The sequence below is a fragment of the Cordyceps javanica genome, chromosome 1 (assembly GCF_051103115.1).
Source record: "Cordyceps javanica chromosome 1, complete sequence".
NCBI classification, from domain to species: domain Eukaryota; kingdom Fungi; phylum Ascomycota; class Sordariomycetes; order Hypocreales; family Cordycipitaceae; genus Cordyceps; species Cordyceps javanica.
In genome coordinates this window covers 2,723,957-2,750,547 of record NC_139295.1, presented here as the reverse complement: position 1 = coordinate 2,750,547, position 26,591 = coordinate 2,723,957, and the positions used below count along the sequence as shown (strand labels likewise).

Sequence of the window (26,591 nt, the reverse complement as noted above, 5' to 3'; positions counted from 1 at the left end):
TGGCTGCAGCCTTGCAGATGGTGCCCCACATTTGCCTTATCAGTTCTGCCGACTATCAACCAGCCAAAATTTTTGGCAACTTTTTGGCGGGGACTGTCTCTTTAGCTTCAATTGGACTTTTTTTTTTCTCCAAAATCGTTACCACAATATATATACATATACATACATGTACACAGACGGGAGTTGCGTACTTTTCTACTGACAAGAATATCTTTTATTCTTGTGAAAAGTACACAGCCCGTCACGATGCCGTCCAAATCTTCAGGGCGCATCGCCAAGGTGCGCAAAAATAAATACTCGACGGCCCATCAAAAGAACCACCGATGGCAGTCTTTCTCCGACAAGATTGCCCAGTTCAACTCGCTGCAGCCGCTGCGACGTGTCCGCCGCCACGACCTCGATGAGGAGGACCTGTCAGCTGCAACGTCGTACTTTCACACGGGGCTGCAAAAATGGAACGAGCTCAACATTGGCCGGTGCTTCGTCTCGTTCAAGCAAAAGGTGCTGCCCATCAGTGAGACGCTGGCACAGATCCTGCATTTTGAGGCGCGCATCATGGACCTGCTCGAGGAGCACATTGCCCAGCAGGACAAGGATGGGCTGGAGCCGCTGCTGGACCTGCTGACGGCCTTTGCTCACGATCTGGGTGCGCGGTTCGAAAAGTACTACGAGAGGAGTCTGGCGCTCGTTATCGCTATCGCGAGCCGCCCGCAGCCCGCCGAAGTCATTGAGTGGACGTTTGGCACTCTCGCCTTCCTCTTCAAGTACCTCGCAAAGCTGCTGGTGCCCGACGTGCGGCCCACGTATCGCGTCATGGCCGTGCTTCTCGGCAAAGCCCGCCTGCCGGGCCACATTGCCCGCTTCGCCGCCGAGGCCATGAGCTTTCTGGTCAAGAAGGCGGCGGCGCCGTCGCACCGCGAGACAGCGCTGATCGGTCTTGTCGAGCACATCCGCACCGACCTCGCCGCCATGGCCGACGACAAGCAGTTCACCCTCTACAACGACGGCGTCATGACCATGTTCGCCGAGGCCATCAAGGGCACCGACGGCACCATCCACTCGACCGGCGCCGCCATCCTCACGACCCTCATGGATGCTATACCCGAACACGAAAAGACGCTCGCCACGCCCCAGATCTGGACCGACGTCGTGTGCGGCGTCCTCACGAGCACCATACACCACTGCCGCGCTGAGAACTTTGATGACTACGCCGAGGCCATCTTCGACGCCGTCGAGCAAAAAGGCGTAGCTCTCCCGGTGCCGCCGCCAGCATGGGCCACGATCCCGCAAATTCGCATACTGGGCACGCTGGCAGGAGTGCGCAAAGGTTCCCGCGTGAGCAACTGGAACCGGCTGATCCAGCTGCTCGTCGCCCTGCTTGCCAAGATGGTGCCGTACCCGTCCGCCGACGAGCTGAGCCGAAACGAGAGCGACAACTTGTGGTCGCGCGTGCTGGTCAATGTGACCGTCGCTTGGCACCACGCTCCTGTCGAAGCCCTCATCCCACAGCTCTCGTCGCTGACGCGGTCGCTGACGCGCGAGCCGCTGATGCGCTGGTTCATCCCATTCTGCGCCCTCTTCTGCGAGCTGGATCCGCGTCGCTTCGGCAGCCTGCTGCGTGCTGACTTTCAGAAGTTCATTGCCGCCCACTGGTCGCACGGCTCGCACGGGTCCAACGAGGAGATGCTGTGCACGCTGCTGCCTCGGATGATGGAAAACCGCGCCTTTCCCCCGCCGGCTGACAAGGACGCTTGCAAGCTGCCCCAGAGCTGGCAGGACCAGATCGTGTCCAAGTTTGAAAACCTCGAGATCTCGCCATTTCCCGAGCGCGGACCTTACAACAAAGACCCTCAAGTCTGGCGGGATCGCTGCCTGCCAAAGTACGCCGCGCTGCTTCAGATTCTCGAGCTGACCTCTGTTCACCCCTCGACCAACGCTCGCATCTCTGAACTGTTGCTGAAAAAGCTCAAGCTTGCGCTGCGACCCTCTTCCACGCTCGACTCTGATGAGGTGCGGTTTATTGTTGGCCCCGGATTCCACGCCTACCTCGGTATGAGCAAGGCTGCTGGCGTCATTGATCAGACCCTCAGCCGACTGCTGCGAGCTGCTCTCCCTCGATTTGCCCGCTCTGTTGGGTTCTTGCGGTCATATCTCACCTACGTGTCGTCAATTCCTGGCAGCACATCGCCGGACGAACACACCAGCACCGAAGAGAGCTCATCAGAAACCGATCCGGCCATTGCCTCCCTGATTGAAAACCTGTGCTCCCCTTCGCACGAAATCCGCCTCAATTCTCTCCACCTACTACAATATATGGACAAATCTGCTGCCGTCATTGACGCTATGCTGCAGATCGAAGAGACCCCTCTTCAGCTACAAAATACGCGAAGTATCGGCATGCTGATGCGCAAGCTTGGCCAAGACTATGCGCAAGTGGACAGCGCCAGCTGGGTCAGCAAAGCTGTTCCATCTTTCCTGTTCGGCATGCTCACAGTAAAACTTTCTCCTGTCTGGGACGATGCCATTGATACCCTGAAACAAGTGGCGCTGTCCAAGACTGGCGAGGAGGCCATTGCTAAGATTGCGTTCCGATGGATCGAAGTGCCCTCGCCGCGCTGGAAGGCCCCGATGGGAGACGGATCAGCTACACAAAAGCCCATCCTGTCAGATTTTGACTGCACGGCGTACATGGCACTGGCAAAGGCTGGACAAAAAGTTCGAGAGGATGCAGTTGGTGCGGCGACCAAGATGCTAGAAAAGTTCGACCGAGAACAGCAGCTAGTTGAGAACATTGCAGAATTTGCACGCAATCGTGCCCTCCGGGTTTTCAATGCGCTTCCTGCCATTGCCGAGAAGAGGTCGCGCCAGCTGGTGCCTCACCTTCTCTGCTGGGCCAGTGAGTCGGCGGACACGGCGGAAGATGCGAATGCCGAGGATGCGGAGGACGATGAGGAAACAAACTGGTCGCTGGCGGACAGAAAAAGTATCATCGGCGTCTTTTCGCAATTCGTCAACCCCAAAGTATTGTATCAGCATGACAAAGTCTACGACGCCTTGCTGCGCCTCCTTGAGAACGGTGACATTGAAGTGCAGAAGCTCGCGCTCAAGGGCATCCTAGCCTGGAAGCAGGAGGGCGTCAAGACATATCAAGAAAACCTTGAGTTTCTTCTAGACGAGGCACGCTTCAAGAACGAGATTGCCGTCTTTTTGCAGGATGATGAGCTCATAAAGACAGCCCACAAACCCCAGCTCATGCCTGTTCTTCTGCGCCTGCTCTATGGCCGCACAATCTCCAAAAAGGGCGCAGCAAGCGGTCGCCACGGCCTGCAGGCCACGCGTCTAGCTGTCATCCGAAATCTCACTCTGCAGGACATGGGCGACTTTCTAGACATTGCTATGGGTAAGCTCCGAGGCGTACAGGTCCTCGGCCACTCGGCTGTTCAGACCAAGGCGTCCTTCAGCGAGCCTATCATCACGCCGCGGCAGCAAGTCGGTTTCTTGAACATGATTTCATCGCTGATCACTGAGATGGGCAGCAATGTATCGCAATACATGGAAAAAGTACTAAATCCGGTCTTGTACTGCTTGATTTATGCCTGCCGAAATTTGAGAGATGTGGCTCTGGACACTGAGGAAAGCGACAAAGCCAGCAGCGCGTCGCTGCTCCGTGTGATCCGCGTGACGGGGATCAAGTGCCTCATTTCGCTTTTCCAGAATGCGCAAGACTTCCAATGGGAACCGTATCACGACCTGATCATTGAAGAGGTTGTGGCACCTCGGATCGAAAACCTTGCCGCCGAGACGACTCAAGGTATCTCTGGACTAATGCACCTATTCTTTACCTGGTCTGTCCTGCCCAAATCAGCCCTCTTCCTCGCTCCTCACGACAAATCACTCCCTTTCGGCGTCTTGCCCAGCGTCATCGACTGCATCACAGCGGAGAAAACAAAGGACGATGTCAAGATCCACTCGCTCGAAATTCTGCGCAACCTCGTCAAGCTGGCTGTTGCCCCCGCCAGCGAATCCGAGTTTAATGAGCTCATCAGGATCGAATTGCTCGATGCCAACGTGAAGCAGATTTTGGCGAGTGTAACCAAGGTTCTAGAGGAGCAAACTGTTAGCCACTCGCTCCTCGAGGCCTGTGTTGAAACTATCTTGGCATTTTCTGTTGTTGTTCAGGACATCGAGAATATTCAGTCCGTGATACGTATCTCCAGTTACCTGTTGAACCAACCGCCACGACGTGTCAGCCCCAAGACCAAAGGTCGCATTCTGCTCATCGTTGAGAGTTTTGTCTCCATGGATCATGCCGAACAAGATGCTCAGTTGCTGCAGCAAGTCTACGATACACTTTCGTCGCTATTCGGTTACTTCAAGGACCGCGAAAACAGACAATCGCTGGCCCGCGCTCTACTTGCATTGTCAAAGCAGGACTCGGAAGTTGCCGTTGTCGCTAGCCTCTGTAACGAGCTCAACTCATACAAAGAAGGTCGTCTGGACGAACCAGACTACGACCGACGCCTAAGCTCGTTTACCACTATCGCTGCTGTGCGCGAGGTTGCCTGGACTCCGAAGCAGTGGCTGCCCGTGTTGCACAACCTCATCTTCTTCATCCGTGATGACCAGGAATTCGGTGTCCTGTCGACCAACTCTGCCGATGGCCTGCGGCGATTTATTCAAAACGTCGCCGACGCGCAGCCTGCCAAAGCCAAGCCCGTCTTTGAAGAGACTCTCAAGTCCGTACTCATGCCGGCTGTGTATGCGTGCGCCCGCGACCTCTCCGAGACGGTGCGCCGCCAGACCCTCCGCGTGTTTGGCTTTCTGATCTCGACCATGCCAGACTGGGCGCCGGTTGCCGATCTCAAGGGCTTGCTAGCGGAGCAGCACGAAGAGTCGGCCGAACCTGCATTCTTCTTCAACTTGCTGAGCCCTGCCGTTGCGCGCCAGCTCGAGGCTTTAAAGGCTCTTGAAGCTGCGAACCAATCTCAAGAAATGGGCAGCCAGAATCTGGCACAGTTCTTCATCCCTCTACTAGAGCATTTCATCTTTGGACGCGAGGATGGCGCAGATGATCATGGTCTCGGTGCGCAGGCCACCACGACCATCGGAAACCTGGCCATGTCTCTTCACTGGAATCACTACCGCACAACTCTCCAGCGATATATTAGCTACGTCGGATCCAAGCCGGAGCTGCAGAAGCAAACTGTTCGTCTTGCTGGCCGATTTGCAGACGCTCTCAGCACCTCGTTAGAGAGCAAGGATGATGACATGGAAGTCGATGGCGAAGCTACCCCTGCTCAGAGGCAGCGTCTTGCCACGAGCACCTCCAAGGCTCAACTCCCTGTCGATATCTCTGAATACTTTCTGCCGCCGCTCACCAAATATCTACATGAAAAGGATGAGTCCGAAGTCAGTTACCGTGTACCAGTTGGTGTCATCATTGTCAAGCTGCTCAAGCTCTTGCCGGAACAACAAATGACCCAGAAGCTCGCTGGAGTCTTGACTGATATTTGCCATATTCTGCGCAGCAAGAATGAAGAATCTCGAGACCTGACCCGTGACACACTGGTCCAGATCGCAGTTGTTTTGGGTCCCGGCTATTTTGGCTTTCTCCTCAAAGAGCTCCGGAGTGCCCTGACGCGTGGTTACCAGCTGCATGTCTTGTCCTATACCATGCACTCTATTCTTGTTGCTTCGGTACCATCGTTTGGCCCGGGGGATCTCGATCATTGTCTCCCTTCCATTGTCACCGTCATCATGGATGACATATTTGGCGTCGTCGGCCAAGAAAAAGATGCCGAAGGCTACACTACACAGACCAAGGAAATTAAGGGCAGCAAGAGCCAAGACTCTATGGAGCTGGTTGCTAAGACCGCCACTGTGACACACCTCATTCACCTGGTCAAGCCGCTACAGGCTCTGCTTATGGAAAAAGTAGACCTCAAGATGGTGCGTAAAATTGACGCGCTCATGTCCCGCATCACCGTTGGTCTGTTGCAGAATCCAGCCGCCGAGAGCCGCGATACCCTCGTATTCTGCTACGAAGTTATTCAAGAAGTCTACAACAGCCAAAAGCCGCAGCAAGAGCAAAAGATGGATCCAAGAGTACGAAAGTATCTCGTACAAAAGGGTGCCAAGAAGAGTGGCGATCGAGGCAAGGCGGCCAAGCACACTCACAAGCTTATGCGCTTCGCGTTCGACATTCTGCGCTCCATGCTCAAGAAGCACGACAGCCTTCGAACTCCCGAGAATATTGCAGGCTTCGTGCCCATCATCGGTGATGCGATTGTCGACGGCGAAGATGAGGTCAAAATTTCTGCCTTCCGTCTACTGTCCGTCATTGTCAAGGTCCCCATGGGCGATGATGGAGCCAATCTCTTCAGAGTCACGGTCAGGGAGGCTACTAAGAGCATCTCTATGTCGACATCAACCACCACCGACCTGGCACAGGCTGCACTGAAATTGCTGTCTGTTTTGCTGCGTGATCGACGTGATGTGATTGTCAAAGATACAGCGGTTGATATGCTCCTTGGAAAGCTCAAGGACGACTTTACCGAGCCGCTATACCGTCACGTCACTTTCAACTTTTTGAGATCAGTCCTTGAACGCCGCGTCGAGACTGCCACGGTGTATGATACCCTTGACCACGTCGGCACCGTCATGATTACGAACGACGACAAGGACACGCGAGACCTTGCCCGCGGTGCCTTCTTCCAGTTCATCCGTGAATATCCCCAAAAGAAAGCTCGATGGGCCAAGCAGCTCGACTTCATCGTCGCTAATCTCAAGTATGACCGCGAGGGTGGCCGCCTGTCCGTCATGGAGATGCTACACCTGCTTCTCATGAAGGCATCCGACGAGTTCGTACAGCAAGTGGCGTCTACATGTTTCTTACCCCTCTTCTTTGTTCTCGCCAACGATGACAGCGAAAAGTGTCAGCTGTCTGCTGGCGAGCTTATCAAGGAGATTTTTCAAAAGGCTGACAAGGAGCGCATACAGCAGTTCCTTAAGCTGCTGCGTTCGTGGCTCGACAAGAGAGATAACCTGCCGGTGCTGCGGCTGGGTCTGTTGGTCTTTGGATACTATTTTGAAGCAAACGAAGATGCCGCCAACAATAAGAAGGACTACAGGCTCGTGCTATCTACTATTGGAGAACTCCTCTCCCAGGACGTTGCCGAGCTGGACGCTGATCTTGTCAGCACCATCATTGGTACGGTGCAATTGTTCACCACGCTATACCCTGAACGTATCCTCACTCCCGATAATGAGCAACTGTGGACCAATACTGCCCTTTGTCTGCAGCACGAGGACGTCAATGTGCGCCTTGTAACTATTCGCTTGATTGCCGTGTATCTCGGTGACTTTGCGAAGCAGAGTGGCGGCACGCCTCCCGGTCAAGCCCTCAAAGGTTCTCATGGTCTCACATTACCCGTGGAGAAGCTGCAAGACTACGTGCGCCTGGGCCTGAATGTCCTGGGCGGCACTCAAGTTGAGGAGGCACTGGCCAAGGAAGTTACGCAAGTCATCATTTTCCTCGGGCCCCGACTTGCCGACGTACCTGAAAAGAAGACTGTCGAAGATGCCATTGATAAAGAAGAGGAAGAACAAGAGGAAGAAGAAGCAGCTGATCAAGACGAGGAAGAGGTCGCCCAGCGCCCCCGCGACATTGGCTACCTCTTCTGGCGCCTGTCTCATATATTGCGCAAGGAGATCCGCCCACGCTCTTATGCCATCGTGCCCAAGGTCTACGCAATGGAGGCTCTCGAGACGGTTGCGCGCCGCATTCCCGTGGAGCGTCTGCGCCCGTCGCTGCGCAAGGTGCTGGAGCCGCTGCACCACTTGACGGACCCGTCGATCCCGGTCCCTTTCAGCGCAGACGACGAGTTCCGGGCCAAGCTGGACGGCATCAAGACGCGCGCGCAAATCATGATGGACTCGCTCCAGAAGAAGTTTGGTACGGCCGAGTACACGCGGCTGCTGCTGGAGATTCGCGACGCGGTGCGCAAGCGGCGCCAGCAGCGCTCGAGCAAGCGCAAGATTGAGGCGATTGCACAACCAGAAAAGTACAGCCGCGATAAGCGGAAGAAGCTGGACCGCAACAAGGAACGCAAAAAGGTGCGGTCCAAGGAGCAGAAGACGATGCGACAGACGTACAAGACGTGGTAGTTTTTTCAGCATCCTGCATTATGCATTCATGGAGTTAAGGAGTTTATTTGTCACGTCCAAGAGGCCTATATCAAGATTTTAGATGAAATTTCAATGTACAATTCTACATTCCACTATTTTATCATTTGCAGAGACTTTTCACCCGAGCTGTTCCCAAAGTGGAGGGTATCCTAATCAACAACGCCGTATGCCCCCTTTCATGCTAGATATAGTACAATATATAGTACAAAATGTTGGTACTTGCCACGACCAAGTAGCAACTATTTTTTTTGTGTTCATGAACTTCCCGTCTTAGTCTCAACGCCCTGCTCCTCATCGGGCCAGAATTCAATATCGCCGTCCTCACCCAAGCTCCCGCGCTTGACCAGGCGGCCCTTTTCACGCATGAGGTCCTCCACCGTCAGCTTGCGGTCGCCAAAGATGTTGAGGTGGTCGCTGATGACGTGACGATTTCGACAGCTGGGGCAGGTGATAAGGACGGAGCCGGCGTGGTAGCCCTGCTTGGAGACGTTGTGGTGCGAGCGGTGGCCGCACGGCACGCATGTGAAGGAGAGCTGGTAATAGGCCGGGTTCTTGGCCTCGGGACGCGCACCCTCGCTGGTGGGCGCATCCTGAGGCTGCCACGCGGGCGGTTCGGCGACGGCGTCGCCCGTCGCCGGCTCGGTCTGCACACGCTCGGAAGGGAGAGGCGGCCGGGGAATGGTGTGCGCAGCACGCACGAGGAGCGCTGGCCGTGCGGTGATGAGGGTTGGCTGGCGCAGGAGACGGCCGGCGGCGGCGCGGCAGGGCTGACGGAAGGTACTGGGGCGCAGCTGGCGTACGAGGGAGGATGCCGTGCGAGAGGCCATGATTGCGCGCGCGTTGTATTTCGTGGTATTTCGCGGAGACGAGGGGAGAATGAGGGTGATGGACAGAAGGTTGTTGATTCAGGAGACTGCGCAGGAAAAAGTTGAAGATGGCGGCGGGCGAGCTCCAGAAAAATTTCGGGGGTTTGGCGTCATAGCTTGGGGCGATTTTCTGGAAGCATCGGGCAAGGGATAAATGAACTATACATCCACGCGCATCTTATCACCGAAAGATGGCAAGAATTACAATAATAGTGAGGCTGCTATGATTTATTCGGACGTTAAGTGTTAATATTTCTTCATGTTTGCACTTTCCCTACCTACTATGGTTATGTAGCAGGACTGCCAGCTGCCGCCAGCTGGCAGATGCGTCTGAGGAAGCGAGCAAACGCAAGAGCGCGAACTACTTGTTCACGTCTAAAATGCTATAAAATCAACACGAGATGACTTGACACTGATTCTTTTTGGTGTTGTCCCGAAACTCTTCACGACACCTCTTTCGCGGCGCACATGCAACTGGTTGCCGAATCAATCTCACATCACCTATAAGCGCCGCCGTTTGACATGCATATGGGCAAGGTAGTAGCGGCCATTGCCAACATGGCCGTCATCATCGCTGCACAGAGTGACGACCTCATCTCTGCGTTCAACATGGTCAACCAGGCCCGGGGCGAGCGGATGGTGAGACCGCTCTCATGGAACCCCGACTTGGCGGCGTACGCGCAGCTCTGGGCAAACCTCATGGCCAGCAACCAGGTGCCTTTCCAGCACGCCGCTGGAGCGTACCGGCCATCGCAAGGTGAGGTCCTCTACGTGCAGGAAGCCTCTGGCTGCCATCCGTCAAACGAGATACCGTTCCAGTCGGCCATGCACGCTTGGCTCGCACAGGCGTCGCTGTATGACGACAAGCCCATCTCGACGGGTCATGAGCCCTGGCTGCATTGGTGTAGGTGCTTGCGATGTTGCAAATGAAGAAGAATTGCTGACTCTCGATGTAGCGCAATGCATGTGGTCAAGGTCGACGGAAATCGGATGCGCGCGTGCCTATAGCATCTCGGATGCCTACAAGATCTATGTAGTATGCCGATTCAGTCCCGAGGGCAACATGTAAGTTTCCAACGCCAACAAGCAAAGTAAGCATCGAGCCACTAACATTCTATACCCACTGGTAGCTTTGGGCAGAAGCCTTTCTAGCAAGGGACTTGGGTCAATTGTCGAAGGGGGCGTGTTATCAACATCTACATGTATCACGATTGCTGTTCAAATTTTGAGGAGAATTATCATTGAGAAACACCAAACAAGTAAAATGAAAAGAAGAATGAGCAATTTCAATCACATCGACATTTATTTGTTAGTCGCTGTCCGCTTGCCGCCCAATTTCACGGAAAGCTGCTTACGTAACTCGGGACATGCCGAAATTTTAGCAGCAAACACGCGCGACGAGAAATGGGCCTCAACCTGCTAGCTAGCCCGTCGCGACACCTTCTCGATCGACGCCATTTTCATCCTGTGCCCTTGTCTAGTCAGGCATTCATCACACAGCCACCCGCGAATTGCACGAGGCACCACAACTTTAGCCATTAGATAGGCGAGTGTGCGCCAAACCGTCACGGCATCGCGACACAGGCTATTGGCAACAACGGCAAACACCAATTCCCTTGTCAAGCCAATCCATCCCAGCTCGGCGATGCCCATCAAGGCACCCACGCGCCCATGATGGAACGATCGAAGCCCCAGGCGTTCCAGTCCAGCTACGCGCCGCGCCTCCGAGCATACAACAACTCGCTGCTCACGCCTGTCCTACCCAGCGCGCCCAGCGTCAACCCCCTTTCCCGCACAACCAAGCGCGGCACCACGATAATCAACTATGCCGAGGACGGCTACGACGACCTCGAGGACGACAGCGATGACCCCCGACGTCGACCTACTGGCTTGCGCAGCCTGCGCATGCAGGACTCGTCCAAGGGCCAGGACTGGTCTGGCAAGGCTGGCAAGGACACGCTTCAGCCCGTTCACCTCCAGCCCATCTGGCGCGACTGGATGGGCAAGACGAGATCGATCCGCAGTGACCAGCAGAATGCGGCACAGTCCAACCTGCCACTGACGCTGATACCAATCCGAATTGATCTCGACGTCCCCTCCTTTGTGCCACATCCGCCCTTTCCCCCACCCAACACACCTGGCGTCGACCTCTCGCTGCCGCAGTACCGACAGCAGGAGCTAACGGTGCCCTACAAGCTACGCGACATTTTTTGCTGGAACCTGCACGAAACGCTCATCACCACGGATCAATTTGCGCAGACGCTGGCCCAGGACCTGGACCTCCCCAACAGGCAACACATTGCGGCCGACATCAGCAGGCAGATTCGCACACAGCTCGAAGAGTACGCAGGCGTCGCGCTGCATCCTCTGTTCCACTCTGATCAGCCTGTCGCGCCTGCGCCGCCAGCGCAATCAGCCACCAACGGAACCACAACGAGGGATCGACCCTTGACCCGAGACATTTCGCCGTACTCTGCCGCACGCTATCTGTCAAGGGCTGACACGCCGTCCCAGGCACCTGCTGCCGCGCCAGCAACGCCGGTACCAGGCCAGGCTCCTGGTGTGCCTGCTGTCACGGCCGAAGCTACGGCCATCTTACCCGATTCGGACGACTTCAACCCTGATGATACGTACCGATGCATCATAAACCTTAACATCAACATGTCTTCCCTGTTATATACCGACAAATTTGAATGGTCGCTGCTCCACCCCCCTGGCACCGCAGAGCTATTCGCCAAGACGACCTGTGCTGACTTGGGCCTGAATGGCGAGTGGGTTCCGGCCATGACTCACGCCATTTACGAAGCAGTTTTGCGACTCAAGAAAGAAGCTTGCGAGATTGGTGGGCTAGTCACGGGCTGGGGCGGCCTTCAGCAGGAGCTGCCAAACGACGCGGCCCTCGGCACGGAGGCCGGCTGGCGCTACGACCCCGACCACCTTGCCGAGGCCTGGGAGCCCAAGATTGACCCCCTCAGCAAAGAGGAGATGGAGAAGCGCGAGGGCGATCGGGAGCGCCAGGTGCGCCGCCTGCGAAGAGAGACGGCGCGCTTCAGCTCGACAACGGGAATGCTCACAGGGACGCCATTCGGCGGTGGCGTCGGCACGCCCGTTACGCCTTTTGAGCCCGAGGAGGAGCGCATGGGCCGCGGCGAGCGCTCCAAGAAGAAGCGCCGCTTCCGCAGCCTGAGTCCTCTTGGCCGCGGCGGCACGCCCGGCGGACGTGGTACACCCGACGCAGGCGGTTACGGCGGTGGCGGCGCGCTGACGGATCTTGAGCGCTCCAACTGGCGGTGCTTGCACTGTCGCATCTGGGGGTCCTGTGTGTGGGCTGTCCGCGATGGCCCCGCAGGTCCAAGAGTACGTATACCGAAATCCCCTGTTCAAAGTTTGGTTTGCTCTTTAACCACTTTTGCTTCTTTGCTAACTTTGTACGCCAGACGCTCTGCGCCAACTGTGGCCTTTTGTACGAGCGCGATCGCAAGCTCCCCCGGCAAACGAAGAATCTACATTTGCAAGATGTACGTGCTAGTTAAAGTTTTGAAAAAGGAGAAGAAAGCAGAAGAGAAAAAGAGCTGAAGAGACATGGCTGGTCTGGCACGACGATGGAGGAGGGGAGTTTCTCGGCGCGAATCATAACCAACAAATGACAAAAGCATCCGATCTAGAGGGTCGATATGTAACAGATGTGGGAGGTGACTGGGTTTATCCTATGTTTTACGTAATTCCTTTCTTTTTTCTTGTTTCGGTTTCATTTATTATTTTTTCGAAGACTGGGCGGACTCTTTTTCCTACGAGAAAGAAACAGTTCTTCATGGCGGCGTCTAAACAAATCGGGCGGGTGGGCAAAGGAAGGGACAGGAAAGGGAAGGGACGGGGAGGAGCAGAGAGAGAGAGAAGAAAGGCACAGGAATGATGTAGGTTCTTGGCCCCTTTCCCTTTCCCGTCAAAGTTGTGTTTGTCTCTACATGTTGTTTCTTTTCATACTTGGGTCTTGTTTCGCAAAATCATATGTAGCTTATAAATGTTCTCACTTTTTTTTCTCTCTCTTCTTGAGATTATCAAATTTGTTGAAATCCAGTTGTTCCCGTTGCAAAAGAGAAAAAAGACACAACTTGTAAATGTTTGCTTTTTTTTCTTGAGACCACTACGTTCTTCATTTTAATCGAATTTTTCGCGTTCAGGAAGAGCGAGAGAGACACAGACAGACAGACAGACAAAGGGCACTGCGTAACATGTGGGTATTTTATTCTCGTGCTGGAAAAAAAAATACGAAAATCGCAAGCTTGACTGGCACAGTTCGAATTGAAACATCATTCATCCTTTATGAGGAGGCCGTAAATTTCTCGGCAAAATCGCCTACTGAGCGTCTATGGTAGCGGATGAGGTCCCCCGTGCATCAGCTGCAGCACGTCGACGCCGACCCACGGCTGATGCTGCTGTGGCTGTACAACGGACACAGGCACAGGAGAGGGATGGCTGACCGACACGCCGTTGGGGTACTGGCCGTGCTGCTGGAGCAGCGGTACCTGAGGGGAATGCTGATCCTGATGCTGATGCTGTTGGTGCTGAGGGTAATGTTGTTGCTGATGCGGTGAGTGGTGGAGCTGCTGATGTTGTTGGTGCGGGTGTTGTTGGTACTGTGGATGATGTTGATGCTGTGGTGGCATGTTGCGCATGGCACGGAGCTCGCGCAGGCGCCGTAGTGTGTTGGCGGATATTTGCTGGAAGCTGTCCGCGAGAAGCGTCACGTCTGTCCACCGCTCGCTGAATTTGAAGAGGGACTCATGCACCCGTTCCAGAGTCCATAAACAGCGTTCCAACGCATCACCGGCGTTGTTGACGGGAAGACCGGTGCGTCGCGGGATTGGCGGCGCGGGCGGGCAACCCGGCCGTTGTGGAGGCGGTTGGACAGGCTGTCCCGATAGAAGTACCTCTTCAGCATCACGAAGCACGGCCAGAAGCTGGTTTCCCATAAAATAACCTTTCAAGGCATCGTGGCATGTGTAGAACGCGCAGTTGAATCCTGTGCGGGCAATTTCGGCCAAGATGTCGAGATATTCGAGCGCGTATTCGAATATGAGCGCGCGAGAATAATCTGTGATATGTGGCGCCCGGACCGACGGGGCTATGCAGTAGACGTAGCTATACCGCAGCTCCTGCTCAAACATGCGACGGATCCCAGGGCTCAGTGTGTCGGGCAGATTCTCGCCCCATTCGCGCATGTCGAGGCACATTTGCCATAAAAAGGTGGTGGGGTCGGCAAGCGGTGTTGGATCGGACTGGTATAGTTCTTGGTACCAGAATGACTGGGCGCGACGTAGCTGGAAGAGCAGCAACGCTGGGTCTGTAGATTGAGGCGCAGCAATGGGGCCTGATGGAAGGGACTGCTTTCGCGACAGCGTTAGACTGGCAGGGAAAGCCACATTGATGGCGTCGTCGGTGAAGGAAAAGGTGCGCGCATAATTCATGCTGTTGGCGCGGTCCAGGGCGTACGCGCAGTAGAACACTCGGCGACGAGCCTCGAGTGCCGCTCGGTCAGAGGACGAAGATGTGGGAGGATCTTGATGGAAGCCTAGATCGATGCAGGCACTGGTGGTAAAGCCGACAAGATGCCAAGTATCAAAATGAGCGGGGTCCAAAAAGGAATATATGGTCAAGAGCAGCAGCGACTGAATCTGTGTACCGGTGCCGGGAGCGAGAGCCTCATCTGCATATTTTAGAGCTTTGACGGCGTACTCTACGCCGCATTCATAGTGAGTATCGTTTATTTGTTGACTTTGGGCAGAGTATCCTATTGCGAGAACCATGTACATGAGCCAGTAGTCGGAGTCTCGTATGACACGGTGGTCATCTTGGTAAATGTCGCTGATGACAGTTAGCAGGGCTGTCTCCGGGAAGCAAGGAAACAGCGTGTAGATGTGCGTCATGAAATATTGCACGGTCGATTGAGTGACTTGTTTGGGAGGCAGGTCCGGTTCCGTCGACGCGGGGAGCGCATGTTTCATGGTGGTAGTGAGAACGAGGCCGGCAAAGGTCACATTGGATGCGTCAGGATGAAAGTCGCGGGCCACAGCATTGACAGACCTGGCAATGTCAGCAGCGTCCAGGGGTATGTTCTGGGCATGGGTCATTCTAACATGTAACCAAAATCAGAGACGAGAGAATTCACATCCGAGTTTTCGCGATTTCTAGCGGCCTTGCGGTGAATGGCAGCTTTGATGAGTGCTAGAGAGTCTTTGCGATTCATGTCATTCGCAAAAGGCACTTCGTGCTCGTGATTAGCGACGGAGGCTTTGCGCGACTTGGCGAATTGGAGGCGGCGCTCGAGTTTCTCGATGCGCAGTTCCAGCGCGGCAACATAACTAGCGATTGATTAGTTGTTGTACGTGGTTGAGTACCTGCAGCCGCTTACCTTCTCTCTTTTCCTCTGGCGAACTGATCGTTGGCGGCAGAGCATTCACTTTCCCTGCCAGCCTTTTCGCAGGCCGTACAGGCCGGAAGCTTTCCGTCACACTATGCCGTGTTAGCTGTCGTCTCGGGGGTGTCCCGGGGCCGGGGGCAGGGGGTCGCTTCGGGACAAACTTTGACTTTGGCTGATCGACCTGGTCTGGGTTAGCAAGACATACGGAGGGAGATGCGGAGAGGCAGCGGAAGCTTACATCGTGAACATGCCGATACTGGACGGGATACCCTCAGCAGAGGGTTGCGAGAGAAGCTACTGCGGGCCATGGCGAGTCGCCAGTGGATGCAGAGCAAGGCGGTGGCGGAAGGGCCACAACGCAACGGGGGAGCGAGCGAGTGCTTATGGCGCGGGACGCGGCCAAGCGAAGGGGGAGGGAGAGATTCAATCTAGAGACTCGAGAGCGCGCGCGACACCGAGGCACGAGGCAATGTCGCTGCGCAGTGGGCGGGAGGCGCAGCCGCTGCCGGCCTCAGAGACGAAGACAGCGACGAGACAGCTTGCAGGCTGCTTTATTTCAGGACTCGTCGGCCGGCGGCGGGATTTGAATGCGCCAGTGACGGTGGCGGAACAATGATGGGCTGCGTGCGCACAGCACAGATGGGCGTCGACGGGCTGGCCGGGCAGGCCGTTGCGAGCAAAAGTGGTTTGCAGCGAAGCGTGGTAGGCGTGGGGCAGCAGGCTCGGAAACTGGCTGGTCGGGAGCAGTGAGGACGCCGAGGGCCGGGGAAGTCGTCGGAGCGTATAGTCTGGAGTGGAGGAAGCGGCGTGGCAGGACGTGTTGGCGATGGACTGGACGAAGAGCGCGATGAGGATAAAGCCGACGACGATACGCGGGGTTGATGCATGGATGGATAAACCAAGGAAGAGTGGGATGTTGAGAGACCAGAAGGCCATGGGCCAAAGTGTGGCATTCATTCGTCACTGCGGCTCATCTATCTGTAAGTATACTAGGTACCTACTGTACAGTGAACTCATGTACCTACCTAGGTACCTGCCACTTACTAATGTAGGCACTAATTCACCTATTGCCTACCAGCAAGTACAGGCTGCACTTAGCTGCTAAGGTAAGTACTTATCCCGTGCCAGCACAGATTACAGATTACCAATACCGGCAATGCTCAAGGTACGCAGGTGCAGTAAATCTGCACGCGCCCGCTGAGGCTGAGATGCTACAGGGGACTTTTCTCAAGGTATCTAGCCCCTGGTTTTTGGTGGCGAGATACTTTTACCATGCCACGATGCAGCCTACCTACCAGGTACTTACTTATCAGTACCTACTTGCTTTAGTACTGACTATTTCGTTCAGTAGTACTCCGTAAGTAGGTACTCCGTAGTGAGTCGTGACTGAGTATCCCAAGACATTGTCTCGCTCTGGCATCTACAGGGTTGCTCCCTCGGCTGTTCCTTGGTTGTTCCTTGGCCGCCGCTTGGCCGCGTGCAGCTTCTGCAGGCCCCCTTCAGCCGTATTTAGGTGGTAATAGCGTCCAATAGTGCCGTTCTGGCAAAGCCTGGGCGACTTTTTGTCCCATCGCATCGGAATACCCATGCCCCTTGACAGCCAAGAACCCCGCCCCCAACAAGGGGAATACTTTGTTAGTAACTTCCTAGACAAGCACCAACGCGACACGGTATGGATGGACGGGTAAGTAATTACAGGTTGCTCCGTAGTAGTTTGTTTTGTATAATAGTCATGATGCCATCATGTAATGCACATTCGTGTTCAGCCACTCCTGTCTGTCACTCTAATCATTCCAGTCACTCCAGTCACTTCTCTCACGCCTCACTCCATCATTTCTTCACGCACAGCACTCCCACCACCAACTACATACTACGCTCTCAGCTCCATATCAGATTGCTTCTGCAACATTGCGATTGTGCTGCGCCGAGATGCGCTTCTTGTCCGAATGTAACGTAATAATGACCACTCAATGGATAATAGGGTTTGCGCGAGACGCCCAATTGGCAATGACCCATAGATTCATGTCTATCACCCGGTCAATCATGCATTGGTGCTCGCAGCGGTACCAGCAGCATTAAGTTTCTCACTAGCTAGCGACAACCTCAATGGCCAGCCAGTCAAGTCGGCTGGAGTCACAAGGTTCCATGTCGTGATACGTCTTTGTTCGCCCGCCAACTTGAGGAGGAAATCTACTCATTAGCAACTCACCAACTCGGCAACCTCTTGGCTCAGCTGCATGCGTTCATCTGTTGGGGCCATGAGAATTCGTTCCCGCCGCCAGCCATGTAACGCTCAGAGGCCTGCGCATCGGCCCCCATCGGCGTAGATCTGATCTGTGCAACGCAGTGCATGCACAACCGTTAGCATGCCCCAGAGGCGTACACGGAGCGGCAAGAATTTCTACCAGTAGTTAGTGGCCGTGCCCGTCGTCCGGCATGTGTCGAAAAACGACAAGCGCGGCACTCTTGCCGTCATTCGTCTCGTGTGAATGAGCTGGCCAAGGGCCAGGAGGGGCCTCCTCCTCCGCACGACATAGCGGTAGCGGTCTGTGTCGCGTGGCTTGTTGATCGGCGTTCTCGGCTATATCCTGGCTCTCGACACTATAACAAGCGGTTTGGCCTAGATTCGGCAGACACCCAGCCCAGCTGTGATGCCGTACTTGATGAACGTGAGGGGGGGGGGGGTAAAAGACCAACAAAAAGTCGGCATCATCGTGGCTGACAGGTAACTAGCGGGAAATGACTCGGAGAGCAGCTTCGCGCCGTCGTCGCTAGTGCCAGATGCGTGTCTCTGGCTGCTCGCATCTTGTCCGTTGGCCAGCTGTCCCACCTCCCTTCCTGCCATCGCATTGTGCAGGCCAAGTACGAGACTGTCAGTGCAAGTTTCCCCACCAGGTCATCCGAGAGCGAACGCGACGAGACGACGACGTGCCCAGCGCCAACTAGTAAAGTGACGAGTGATTGATTCTACAGGTTTCGTTGGGTAACTATGGTGTGTTGTCACTTGTGGTGCAGTGGAGAGTGGGAGTTGCCACATGGTTGGCTTAGGTCAGCAAGGCAAGGCAAGGACCAACACTGACATAAGACGAGCCAGTACCGACCACAGTAAGCCTCGGAGAGCCTATATTTGGGTAGGCTCGTAGGTTGGTAGCCAGTGAGCAATCGAATGGTCATATATTGATAGGTCCATGGGAGCAATGCTTGGCTACCATTTGGTGTTGTTGCCAACATAACCGATGCAACGCCGGGTGCATGGCACATCACGGGCTGACAAGGGATCAAAGGTACCTACCTACCAGCCCAGCTACCTACTACTTACCAAGGCACTCATCTACTTACCTACCTACTACCTACCTACTTGGGTAGTGGAGTTGGCTGGTCGGTAAATGGAATTATTATTACAATAGCAGCATCTGAGCGTTGAGCACCGAGGCAATTTGGTGCGGCAATCGTACCAGTAGGAAATACCTCTTTTGAATGGGCAGGGGTCTTGTAGGGCGGGATCCTTGAAGGATAAAATGAGATGTCCATGAATGGAATTGTCATCAAAGGGAATAGGTCCCTGGGTAAACCGTATAACACCCACGATTGCGTTCCTACCAGCACTGCCAATGCCAACTGGTAAGAGTACTGGGATGCCACACTTATTACTCGGATTACTTGTCACCGCGCCACTCGGTTCAATGTCCATCACTCACCCCGGCCACTATAAAACCCTTCCAACTGAGGCGGCGAGGCCTACCCACTGAATCCAGAAGCCTCAAGCCTCCAAGTATCTGCTTCGGCTGCGTGTGCTGCCCGCTAACCCACTAGCGGCTGCACTAAAAACAAGCCACCCCCCAACAACATACTCGCAGACTGCAGTACATACCTGGGTGCCTAATACTGGAGGAAAAGCAAGTATTTATTTTGGCTGTTGTTTCGGCTGGCCGTGGACACATCACACATTACTTAACTTACACATTGGCTGTTTTGGGCTGATGGAAAAAGCAACTAAGACCAGCAGCCAGCAGCCAGCAGCCAGTAGCCAGAAGCCAGCAGCTCAGCCGCGGCCAAAAGTCGTACCCAACTACCGACCTCACCTACCTAACTACCTACTTACCGCGGCACCACCTACCCAGGTAAGTACTAAGGTTAGGTAGTTAACTGGTACCTCAGTATCGTACCTACTTACCAATCTATTTACTCCGTACTACCGCTGCAACTGCAAATGCCCACTCCCAAAAGGCTGCCTACCTTGGGTGCCTACAGTACCCAGGTAATAAGCTACTACGTACTCAGTAACCTCCCTGCCTCATACCTGCCTGCCTAGGCGCCTACCAACGCAGTAATCTGTACTTGGCATCTCAAGGGTTCCCTGTCGCCCAAGCACATGCCCATACATCCCGTTCCACTCGATGCTCCATCCCGCTTCTCGCACCACCGCACGCACACACACACAAACACACACACACATACGCACACACATTGACACTGACTCTGTTGATGAAGCTGTCTGTTCCTTGACGCCGCTGCCAGGATCACCAGCGCAATCACAAACAGCAGCCCGGTACTCGTATCTTTGTCGCCAAGCTTTCCTTGATATATCCCGCCCTTGAATGTGAGCATACCAACCGCGCAGGGCTACCGTTCCTACCCCTCCGCCGCAAGCCTTTTATTACAAAGCCGACTCTGCTGGCGATTTACGCCTCGGCCCTTCTTCTCGCGCCGAAAAACCCGCCGGCTTTGGCTCGTCCATGTCGTCCATGACCTTGATCGCTACGCTCTGATATAGGTTGCGCCCGCACCTCAAGTCTACTCGCCAGCGTCGTAACCGGCCAAACGCTCTCCTCCCTCGACTTGACGTCAGCGCCTCGCACCCGTCTATCCGGCTGTCTATTGCTGTTCCGGAGTGCGCCACCGGTGAATAAAGGCCCTCGTATCACGCATGAATCCTGCTCAAATCTTTCGCCACGGGCTCGGGGCCGTCCCCCCTCGACCCAATACCAACTTCAACCCGCATGTCGGACAATCTGCGGAGCTCGACGACCTCTCGGAAGGCGAGGGATCCGAACATCGCGTAGCTCACACCTTGACGGCCTGCTGCCGCTGTCGACAGGTATATCCTCTCCCGCCCCAGCACGGCCGCTATCTTGACTAACCGCGGACCCAGCGTAAAACTCGATGCGACCCTACCCTCCCCCGCTGTCTCCCATGTGAACGATCCGGCTCTATTTGCGAGTATCTGGATGCCGCCAAAGGACGGAAAATAAACCGTTACTATGTCATCAAGCTTCAGGATAAAGTCCGCGCGCTCGAGGCGGAGCTGGACCAATATACCGACGAGGCCGCCGACTACCCCAAAAGCAGCGAAGACATTGTTCGTCCGGGTGGCATGATTCGTCTTGGCGTCAATGATGAGATCCCTCGCTATCTTGGACCCAGCAGCGGCATTGCATTGACTCGTCTTCTGATGGAAGAAGCCAAGCGCTTTACTGACTCCAAGAGCATTGGCGAGCTGATTCCTCAAGTCCGTGCCAGACGCCAAGCGCGTTCGCAGTCGGTTCAGATGGCTGGCAGCGAACCCCTCAGTGGACATAAGAAGAGCTATCCGATGGTGTCCGCGGTCCCCGCAGAGAGTCTGCCTAAGCGGGCCATTGCCGACAAGCTCATTGATGTTTTTTACCAGAAAAGTAAGACTCCCCATCGATACCTTAACTCTCACGCTTACCAGTTGACCTCCCGTAGCGCAAACATTTTGGCCGGTCTTGCATGAAGAGGATTTCAAGCAAGACGTCGACGCCGTTTATAACGGGGACGCGGACCCGTATCGCAACTTCATTGTTCGCATGGTCTTTGGCGTCTCCCTTCAGAATATGGAGCAATATGCCGGACTCGCCGACAGTTACTACATGGCCGCCATGCTCTACTTCAAGGACGTTGTGCGGCCAAAGGATCTCAAAACGCTACAATGCCTCGTACTCATCGCTGCATACTCTCTATACACTCCGGCGCGGAATCCGATATATGCCGTCATTGGCCTTGCTGTGCGTGTCTGCCAGAGAGAAGGGCTTACAGAGGAGAGGACCATCACTGCCGGCTACAATCTCGACGCCAAAACGATCGATATGAGACGCCGAGTCGTCTGGATGGTTGCCATGTTTGAATCCGCCCTTTCGCATTACATGGGCCGTCCATCGTCCTTTACCAAAGGTGGCGACCGGTTAGATGTGGATTGGTTTGCTACAGTCAAGGACGAAAGTATCACAGAAAGCAGCATCACCGCTGGGCCAACTGACTATCGGAAAATAAGCACAATACACATGTACAAACTGCGTGCCATCGAAAGCGAGATCAGAAGGATCTTGTATGAAAGGAAACGCCCCGAACCAGTCAATGATACGCACCCATGGTATCAAAGTATAGATAGACGACTCGATGAATGGGTCAAGTCACGGCCGGAAGAGATTGCTTGGATCAAGGCTTGGTAAGTTGTTCAGCTTGGCATGCAGAAACCTGCTAACCTTGGCAGGTACTTGAGAGCCTACCACAACACTCGAATGTTCCTTTATCGACCCTCTCCTCAGGTCCCGAAGCCCTCTGCCGGTGCTGCGCAAATATGTTTTGATAGCGCCGCGTTTGCCCTCAATCTATCCAAGAAGCAAATTGATACGTCAGCCATGGACTCGACTTGGATCTTTCTTCTCGACCTTTCTACAGCTCTCAACACGTTACTTTGGTCCATTTCGTACCCTGATGTTCGGCAAGCTCACAGCAGAGAAGAGGCCGACAAGCTGATCAACTCTGGGCTGGACTCTCTCGACAGCTGTTCCGCACGCTGGCCAGGTGCAGCTGCCACAGCTCAGCTCTACACCATTTTGTCGAAAGCATGTCTGCAAAGCTACGAGGATGGACAGTTTAACCCTTTGTTTTCTTTTGCCAGCCCTTCAAACGCCACCGAGATTGCGTCTCCGCCCATGCTGAACCAAGGAGTCGATGGCCAGCCACAGGTGCAGTTTCTCAACCCCCCTCAGTTTGGCTGGGCCTTTGACTCGCCTCCCGAGTCCATGAACGCCTACACGTTTGATCCAAACTTTCCCCCTCCCCAGCCGGCGTTCCGATCCAACTCGATCTTCTGTAACCCGGCCACTGACGCTAGCGGCCGGCGGTTCTCGTATTTTCCGCCTGATATCAGCCAGCCGGGTGAGGGTATCATGGAGCAAGCTGCCGTCTTTATGCCGCCTCCGCAGCAAAACCAATACCAACAACACCAACAACAGCATCTTCAATATCAGCAGCCCCAACAACCTCAACAACACCATCAACAAGAACAGCAGCAACAACAGCAATTACAACAGCAGCATCAACAGCAACAGCAACAGCAACAGCAACAGCAACAGCATCTACAACACCAGCAACAGCAGTTGCAATCACAACCACCGTCACAATATTCTACACCTAGCCACTCCGATCAATTGAGCAACCACATGCCAACGCCTCCCGAGTCACTTGCCCCTCCAACCAATTTGTCCGCCACGACACCCAACTCTGCCTTTACACCCCCCGGCATGAGCCTGACGACGCCGAATGTGGTTGGAGCTTCCCTGACACCCATGAGCATGACCACGGGCGGCCCGTCACACCTGTCACCGCCAGGCAAGGACATGGGTCTCCAAGGCCCCGGTAACCCGGCCGCCATGCCCCGCGCCGGCCCGGGCCTGGCGGACCAGAAGCCCCTGCCCACCACCAACGGCATGGCGCCGGGCGGCGAGTGGTACGCGCCCATGCCGCAGTTCATCTCGCCCTACACCATTGGCCAGATGAGCGGCAGCAGCTTCCTCGACGAGACGCTCAGCGCCGACTCGAGCAGCGTCGCCTTTAGCCCCGCCGGCCAGCAAAACGCCGCCGCCATGGCCGGCATGCCCACCATGGCATCCCCCGCCGACAACCTCTCGCCCTACGGCTACATGCCCGGCCGCCAGGGCAGCCTGTCGCAGTCGCAGCAGCTCGAGCTCATGAGCGTCTTTGAGAGGGAGGGCCTGAGCGAGCTCGACGCCATGCTCAACTCGGCGAACAATGTCTCCATCGATGCAAATTGGTACTAAAAAAGGGGACGCTGACACTGCAACACATGTTCGTTCTGACTGTGCTGGTTTTTTTTGTTCTCATTTTCCTTTGCCTTTTCCTTTTCGCAGCCTCGAAAGAGGAAGGAAAATCATGCTTCTTTTTTTGTGGAGACGAGATTTACTGGTTGACGATACCAAATTCAGCAATGAAAGGACGGAGTTGCTTGAATTTTTTTTTCCGAATTAAATATAACTATGAAATGTAGTTGAGCTTTTAGAAACAGCCTTTGTTCCGAAATTCTCGTCTTTTTGAATACAATACTTGACGCTAATCATCAAATTACCTGAAGGAATAGACTGTTACGCTCAGTGAATCGCTCGGGGAAGAACAACAAGATCTGCCGAATCCGTAGGTTCGTCTCTGCCACGGCTACTTCTGACTGCTTGACGCCGGCGCCGGGAATGTCTTTGCGGCCACCACCAAGTTCTTCTTCTTCTTCTTAGGCCTAGGCGGGCTCGGCACAACAGGCGCCTCCTTGCGCCACAACCAAATGTCATGGGCGTGTCTACGAGGCGACATGTAAATCCGGACCAACGGACCCAGATACTGCAGTGGGCGGCAACCCGGCCTCGCGAGCATTTCGCAAACCTTGTTAGACGGCACAAGGTTTCCCAAATGCGCATAAAACATCTGCTTAATCGCGTGGTTCGACAATTCGGCCTCGTTGCTCGATATGAATAGATCATCGCCTGGCCGGGCGGCTGGGGGGGAAGTGGTAGCAGCGGCACCGTAAAAGCGGGCGTAGGTCAGCACTGCCACGTGTTTGCCTGCGCAGAGGTCATTCCAACTCGCTACGAGCGGAAGCAAGCCGGTATCTGAAGCAGGGAACCGAAGAAGTTCATTCCAATCACCTCGAGACGGTGGCTCACAGGGCTGGAAGAAAGGGAACCCGTCGCAGATGCGCGTGAGACGCGCGACCATGTATGCATGTCGTTCAATGTCTTCTGGTGATGTCTGGGCCAAACAGTGACAGATGAGTAACGCATGCAGAGCCTCAACGAGGAATGGATGATACGCAACAGCTTCGCACACCGCTGAAGGCGTCTCCGTTTCGTCCGCAAAGGCCTTCACAAGATCGCCTGCAGCACCTGATTGGTTGGCTTTGAAGGCCTCTGGAGGTGGGTATGGTGGAAGGCCAGTAGGAGGCACAGCTCCAAAAAGTTCGGAGACTGAAAAAAGATGATTACTTGCTGGCGGGCTGTTGTGGACCGATAACGATACGCGCGAGGGCTTCTCTGCAGCAGTTACTTTTTTAACGAGATCGGCGAAGTCCAGAGCGGCTTTGACAGGCCAGTCGGGAGAATACTGGAAGCGCTTGATAAAAGCCATTAAATCACGCATGGCGCGTTTGGCATAGGCCTTGACGCACTCTTGCGAAGCAGTATCCTCTTCTATGAGAGACTCGGCGGGTTTGTCTGCTGGCAATGCGCCTGGTGCCCCGGCGCTCTCTTGCTTATGTGCAAAGCTAGTAGAAATGTGACGGTATGCCAGTCGAAGATAGATGGAGCCACGATGAAATAGGAGTTGCCCGAGAAGATCGTCAGATTCTTCATCCTCCGGCATTGGCACTTGCTGCGACATTGCTTTGACCGGCCCGGATTCTTTGTGAAGATGATGTTTCCAAGCCGCTGCATATCTGTGTTTTGATATCGCCTCTGTCAGATCCTCGATTGCAGCGTCCAGGTATCTCAATAAAAAGTTCCCCATTGCCCGCGTCCTCAGAATCTCGGGGGCATGACTGGCCGCGAGGATTTCTGTCAACTGTTCCGGAGATGTCGACACAGCTATCTCCCGGCAGGGACCCGTCTCATGAAAAAATTGCACATACTTGGCGTCTATGTCAGCCGGTCGTCGCCGCAAGACCTGGTCGGCCACGTCCTGTAAAAACGTGTTCTCCAACAGCAAAGTGGTGCTGATGAATTCGTCTATTCGATATGCCTGGCTCAGTAGATGGCATGCTAGCGCGCGATGGCGATGCGCCCATTGCGAACTCATCTTGTTCGATCGGACGAACGTTGAGCCCTGGCCAGCCTGCGCCTTGCAGGCTAGACGTTCGGCCTCGTCGACTAGCCCCCGGACCTTGATCAGATCGTTTAGGACAGCTAGGTCGATAGGGTGCGGCGGAGGGGTGTTGCGGACGACCCTGCGGAGAGCCTCAAGCGTTTTCAGGGAGTGTCTGAGCCAGCTTCCGCCAAAAGCGTGTAAGAAGGGCCAATGCCTGACAAAAGTCAACAACCGCCCAGTCCTTCCCGAAGGTAGAACAGCCTTGTTTAAGGAGCATTCTGGACGTACCAGTGGCGGGATACCGTAACTTTGACATCACAGTCCCCAGATGAGTTTTCGGGGTCTTGGACTGAAGCAGTTGGTTGATTGTCTCTTGTGGTGGCTGAATTATCATCCTGGAGGGGCCTCGCGTGAGGAGCCATGTTGGGGTGCAGAGCGAATGACAGATAGGTAAAGTATGCAGTTTTTTTTTCTAATGAATAATCAAACGTGATCAATGAAAGATCTGGAAATGGCGTAAAAATGTAGTCAATGTTGCTGAGATTACGCTGCTAAGCCATACCCTGTTTCTTGTCTCGATTGGCAAACAACCAGGAAGAAGCTGCGCCTGTCCTCATGGGGCGCCTTCCGCACCAACATCAACCGACTTTCTGAGTCAGTATCCCACTGAAACCACTGAAATGAAACAGGAATGCTTATAGTATCGCTACTAGCTCGAATCTGTATTCGTATCCTTATTTGACGCTGATTATTTAGGACTTGCCATGTTATGCCACTGGCAAACCCAGACCAGACTGGATTCTCGCGGTAAACACTAAAACAAAGACTCAACTCTATCACGAATCACCCTTACGGGAAGTGCTGTTTTGAAAAGTTGCACATAGTGTCTGGTCATGAGCGAGGTCGCGTTGATGTATTCAACCTCGGGAAGCCTATTGAGACTAGCATAGGTATCTGCGAGAGGATGGCATTAACACGCAGACTATGTCATGTATCCCGGTGGATTG

The 26,591-nt window shown here is 54.6% G+C and overlaps 8 protein-coding genes across 8 annotated transcripts; 4 read left to right on the top strand and 4 right to left on the bottom strand.

The window, feature by feature from the left end:
- Positions 1 to 246: 246 nt before the first annotated feature.
- On the top strand, positions 247 to 8,166 carry V2A60_000832 (armadillo-type protein; the record flags this gene model as incomplete). The annotated part of the gene is made up of 1 exon (XM_083252199.1): positions 247 to 8,166. The coding sequence occupies one exon, from the start codon at positions 247 to 249 to the stop codon at positions 8,164 to 8,166; it is 7,920 nt and encodes a 2,639-aa protein (XP_083108325.1).
- A 275-nt stretch (positions 8,167 to 8,441) lies between these two features.
- V2A60_000831 (DNL zinc finger-domain-containing protein) lies at positions 8,442 to 9,014 on the bottom strand (the record flags this gene model as incomplete). The annotated part of the gene is made up of 1 exon (XM_083252198.1): positions 8,442 to 9,014. The coding sequence occupies one exon, from the start codon at positions 9,012 to 9,014 to the stop codon at positions 8,442 to 8,444; it is 573 nt and encodes a 190-aa protein (XP_083108324.1).
- Positions 9,015 to 9,611: 597 nt separating this feature from the next.
- On the top strand, positions 9,612 to 10,205 carry V2A60_000830 (uncharacterized protein; the record flags this gene model as incomplete). The annotated part of the gene is made up of 3 exons (XM_083252197.1): positions 9,612 to 9,957; positions 10,010 to 10,118; positions 10,184 to 10,205. The coding sequence occupies 3 exons, from the start codon at positions 9,612 to 9,614 to the stop codon at positions 10,203 to 10,205; spliced, it is 477 nt and encodes a 158-aa protein (XP_083108323.1).
- A 522-nt stretch (positions 10,206 to 10,727) lies between these two features.
- V2A60_000829 (uncharacterized protein) lies at positions 10,728 to 12,586 on the top strand (the record flags this gene model as incomplete). The annotated part of the gene is made up of 2 exons (XM_083252196.1): positions 10,728 to 12,410; positions 12,491 to 12,586. 2 exons carry the CDS (start codon positions 10,728 to 10,730, stop codon positions 12,584 to 12,586), a joined length of 1,779 nt encoding a protein of 592 aa, XP_083108322.1.
- An 834-nt stretch (positions 12,587 to 13,420) lies between these two features.
- Positions 13,421 to 15,782, bottom strand: V2A60_000828 (transcription factor domain-containing protein; the record flags this gene model as incomplete). Its single annotated transcript, XM_083252195.1, has 5 exons — positions 13,421 to 15,137; positions 15,191 to 15,415; positions 15,466 to 15,566; positions 15,636 to 15,655; positions 15,713 to 15,782. The coding sequence occupies 5 exons, from the start codon at positions 15,780 to 15,782 to the stop codon at positions 13,421 to 13,423; spliced, it is 2,133 nt and encodes a 710-aa protein (XP_083108321.1).
- Positions 15,783 to 15,897: 115 nt separating this feature from the next.
- Positions 15,898 to 16,410, bottom strand: V2A60_000827 (uncharacterized protein; the record flags this gene model as incomplete). The annotated part of the gene is made up of 1 exon (XM_083252194.1): positions 15,898 to 16,410. One exon carries the CDS (start codon positions 16,408 to 16,410, stop codon positions 15,898 to 15,900), a length of 513 nt encoding a protein of 170 aa, XP_083108320.1.
- Positions 16,411 to 20,401: 3,991 nt separating this feature from the next.
- On the top strand, positions 20,402 to 23,558 carry V2A60_000826 (transcription factor domain-containing protein; the record flags this gene model as incomplete). The annotated part of the gene is made up of 4 exons (XM_083252193.1): positions 20,402 to 20,572; positions 20,627 to 21,146; positions 21,202 to 21,940; positions 21,986 to 23,558. The coding sequence occupies 4 exons, from the start codon at positions 20,402 to 20,404 to the stop codon at positions 23,556 to 23,558; spliced, it is 3,003 nt and encodes a 1,000-aa protein (XP_083108319.1).
- A 391-nt stretch (positions 23,559 to 23,949) lies between these two features.
- V2A60_000825 (pyridoxal phosphate-dependent transferase) lies at positions 23,950 to 26,006 on the bottom strand (the record flags this gene model as incomplete). Its single annotated transcript, XM_083252192.1, has 2 exons — positions 23,950 to 25,798; positions 25,873 to 26,006. 2 exons carry the CDS (start codon positions 26,004 to 26,006, stop codon positions 23,950 to 23,952), a joined length of 1,983 nt encoding a protein of 660 aa, XP_083108318.1.
- Between the last annotated feature and the right edge of the window lie 585 nt (positions 26,007 to 26,591).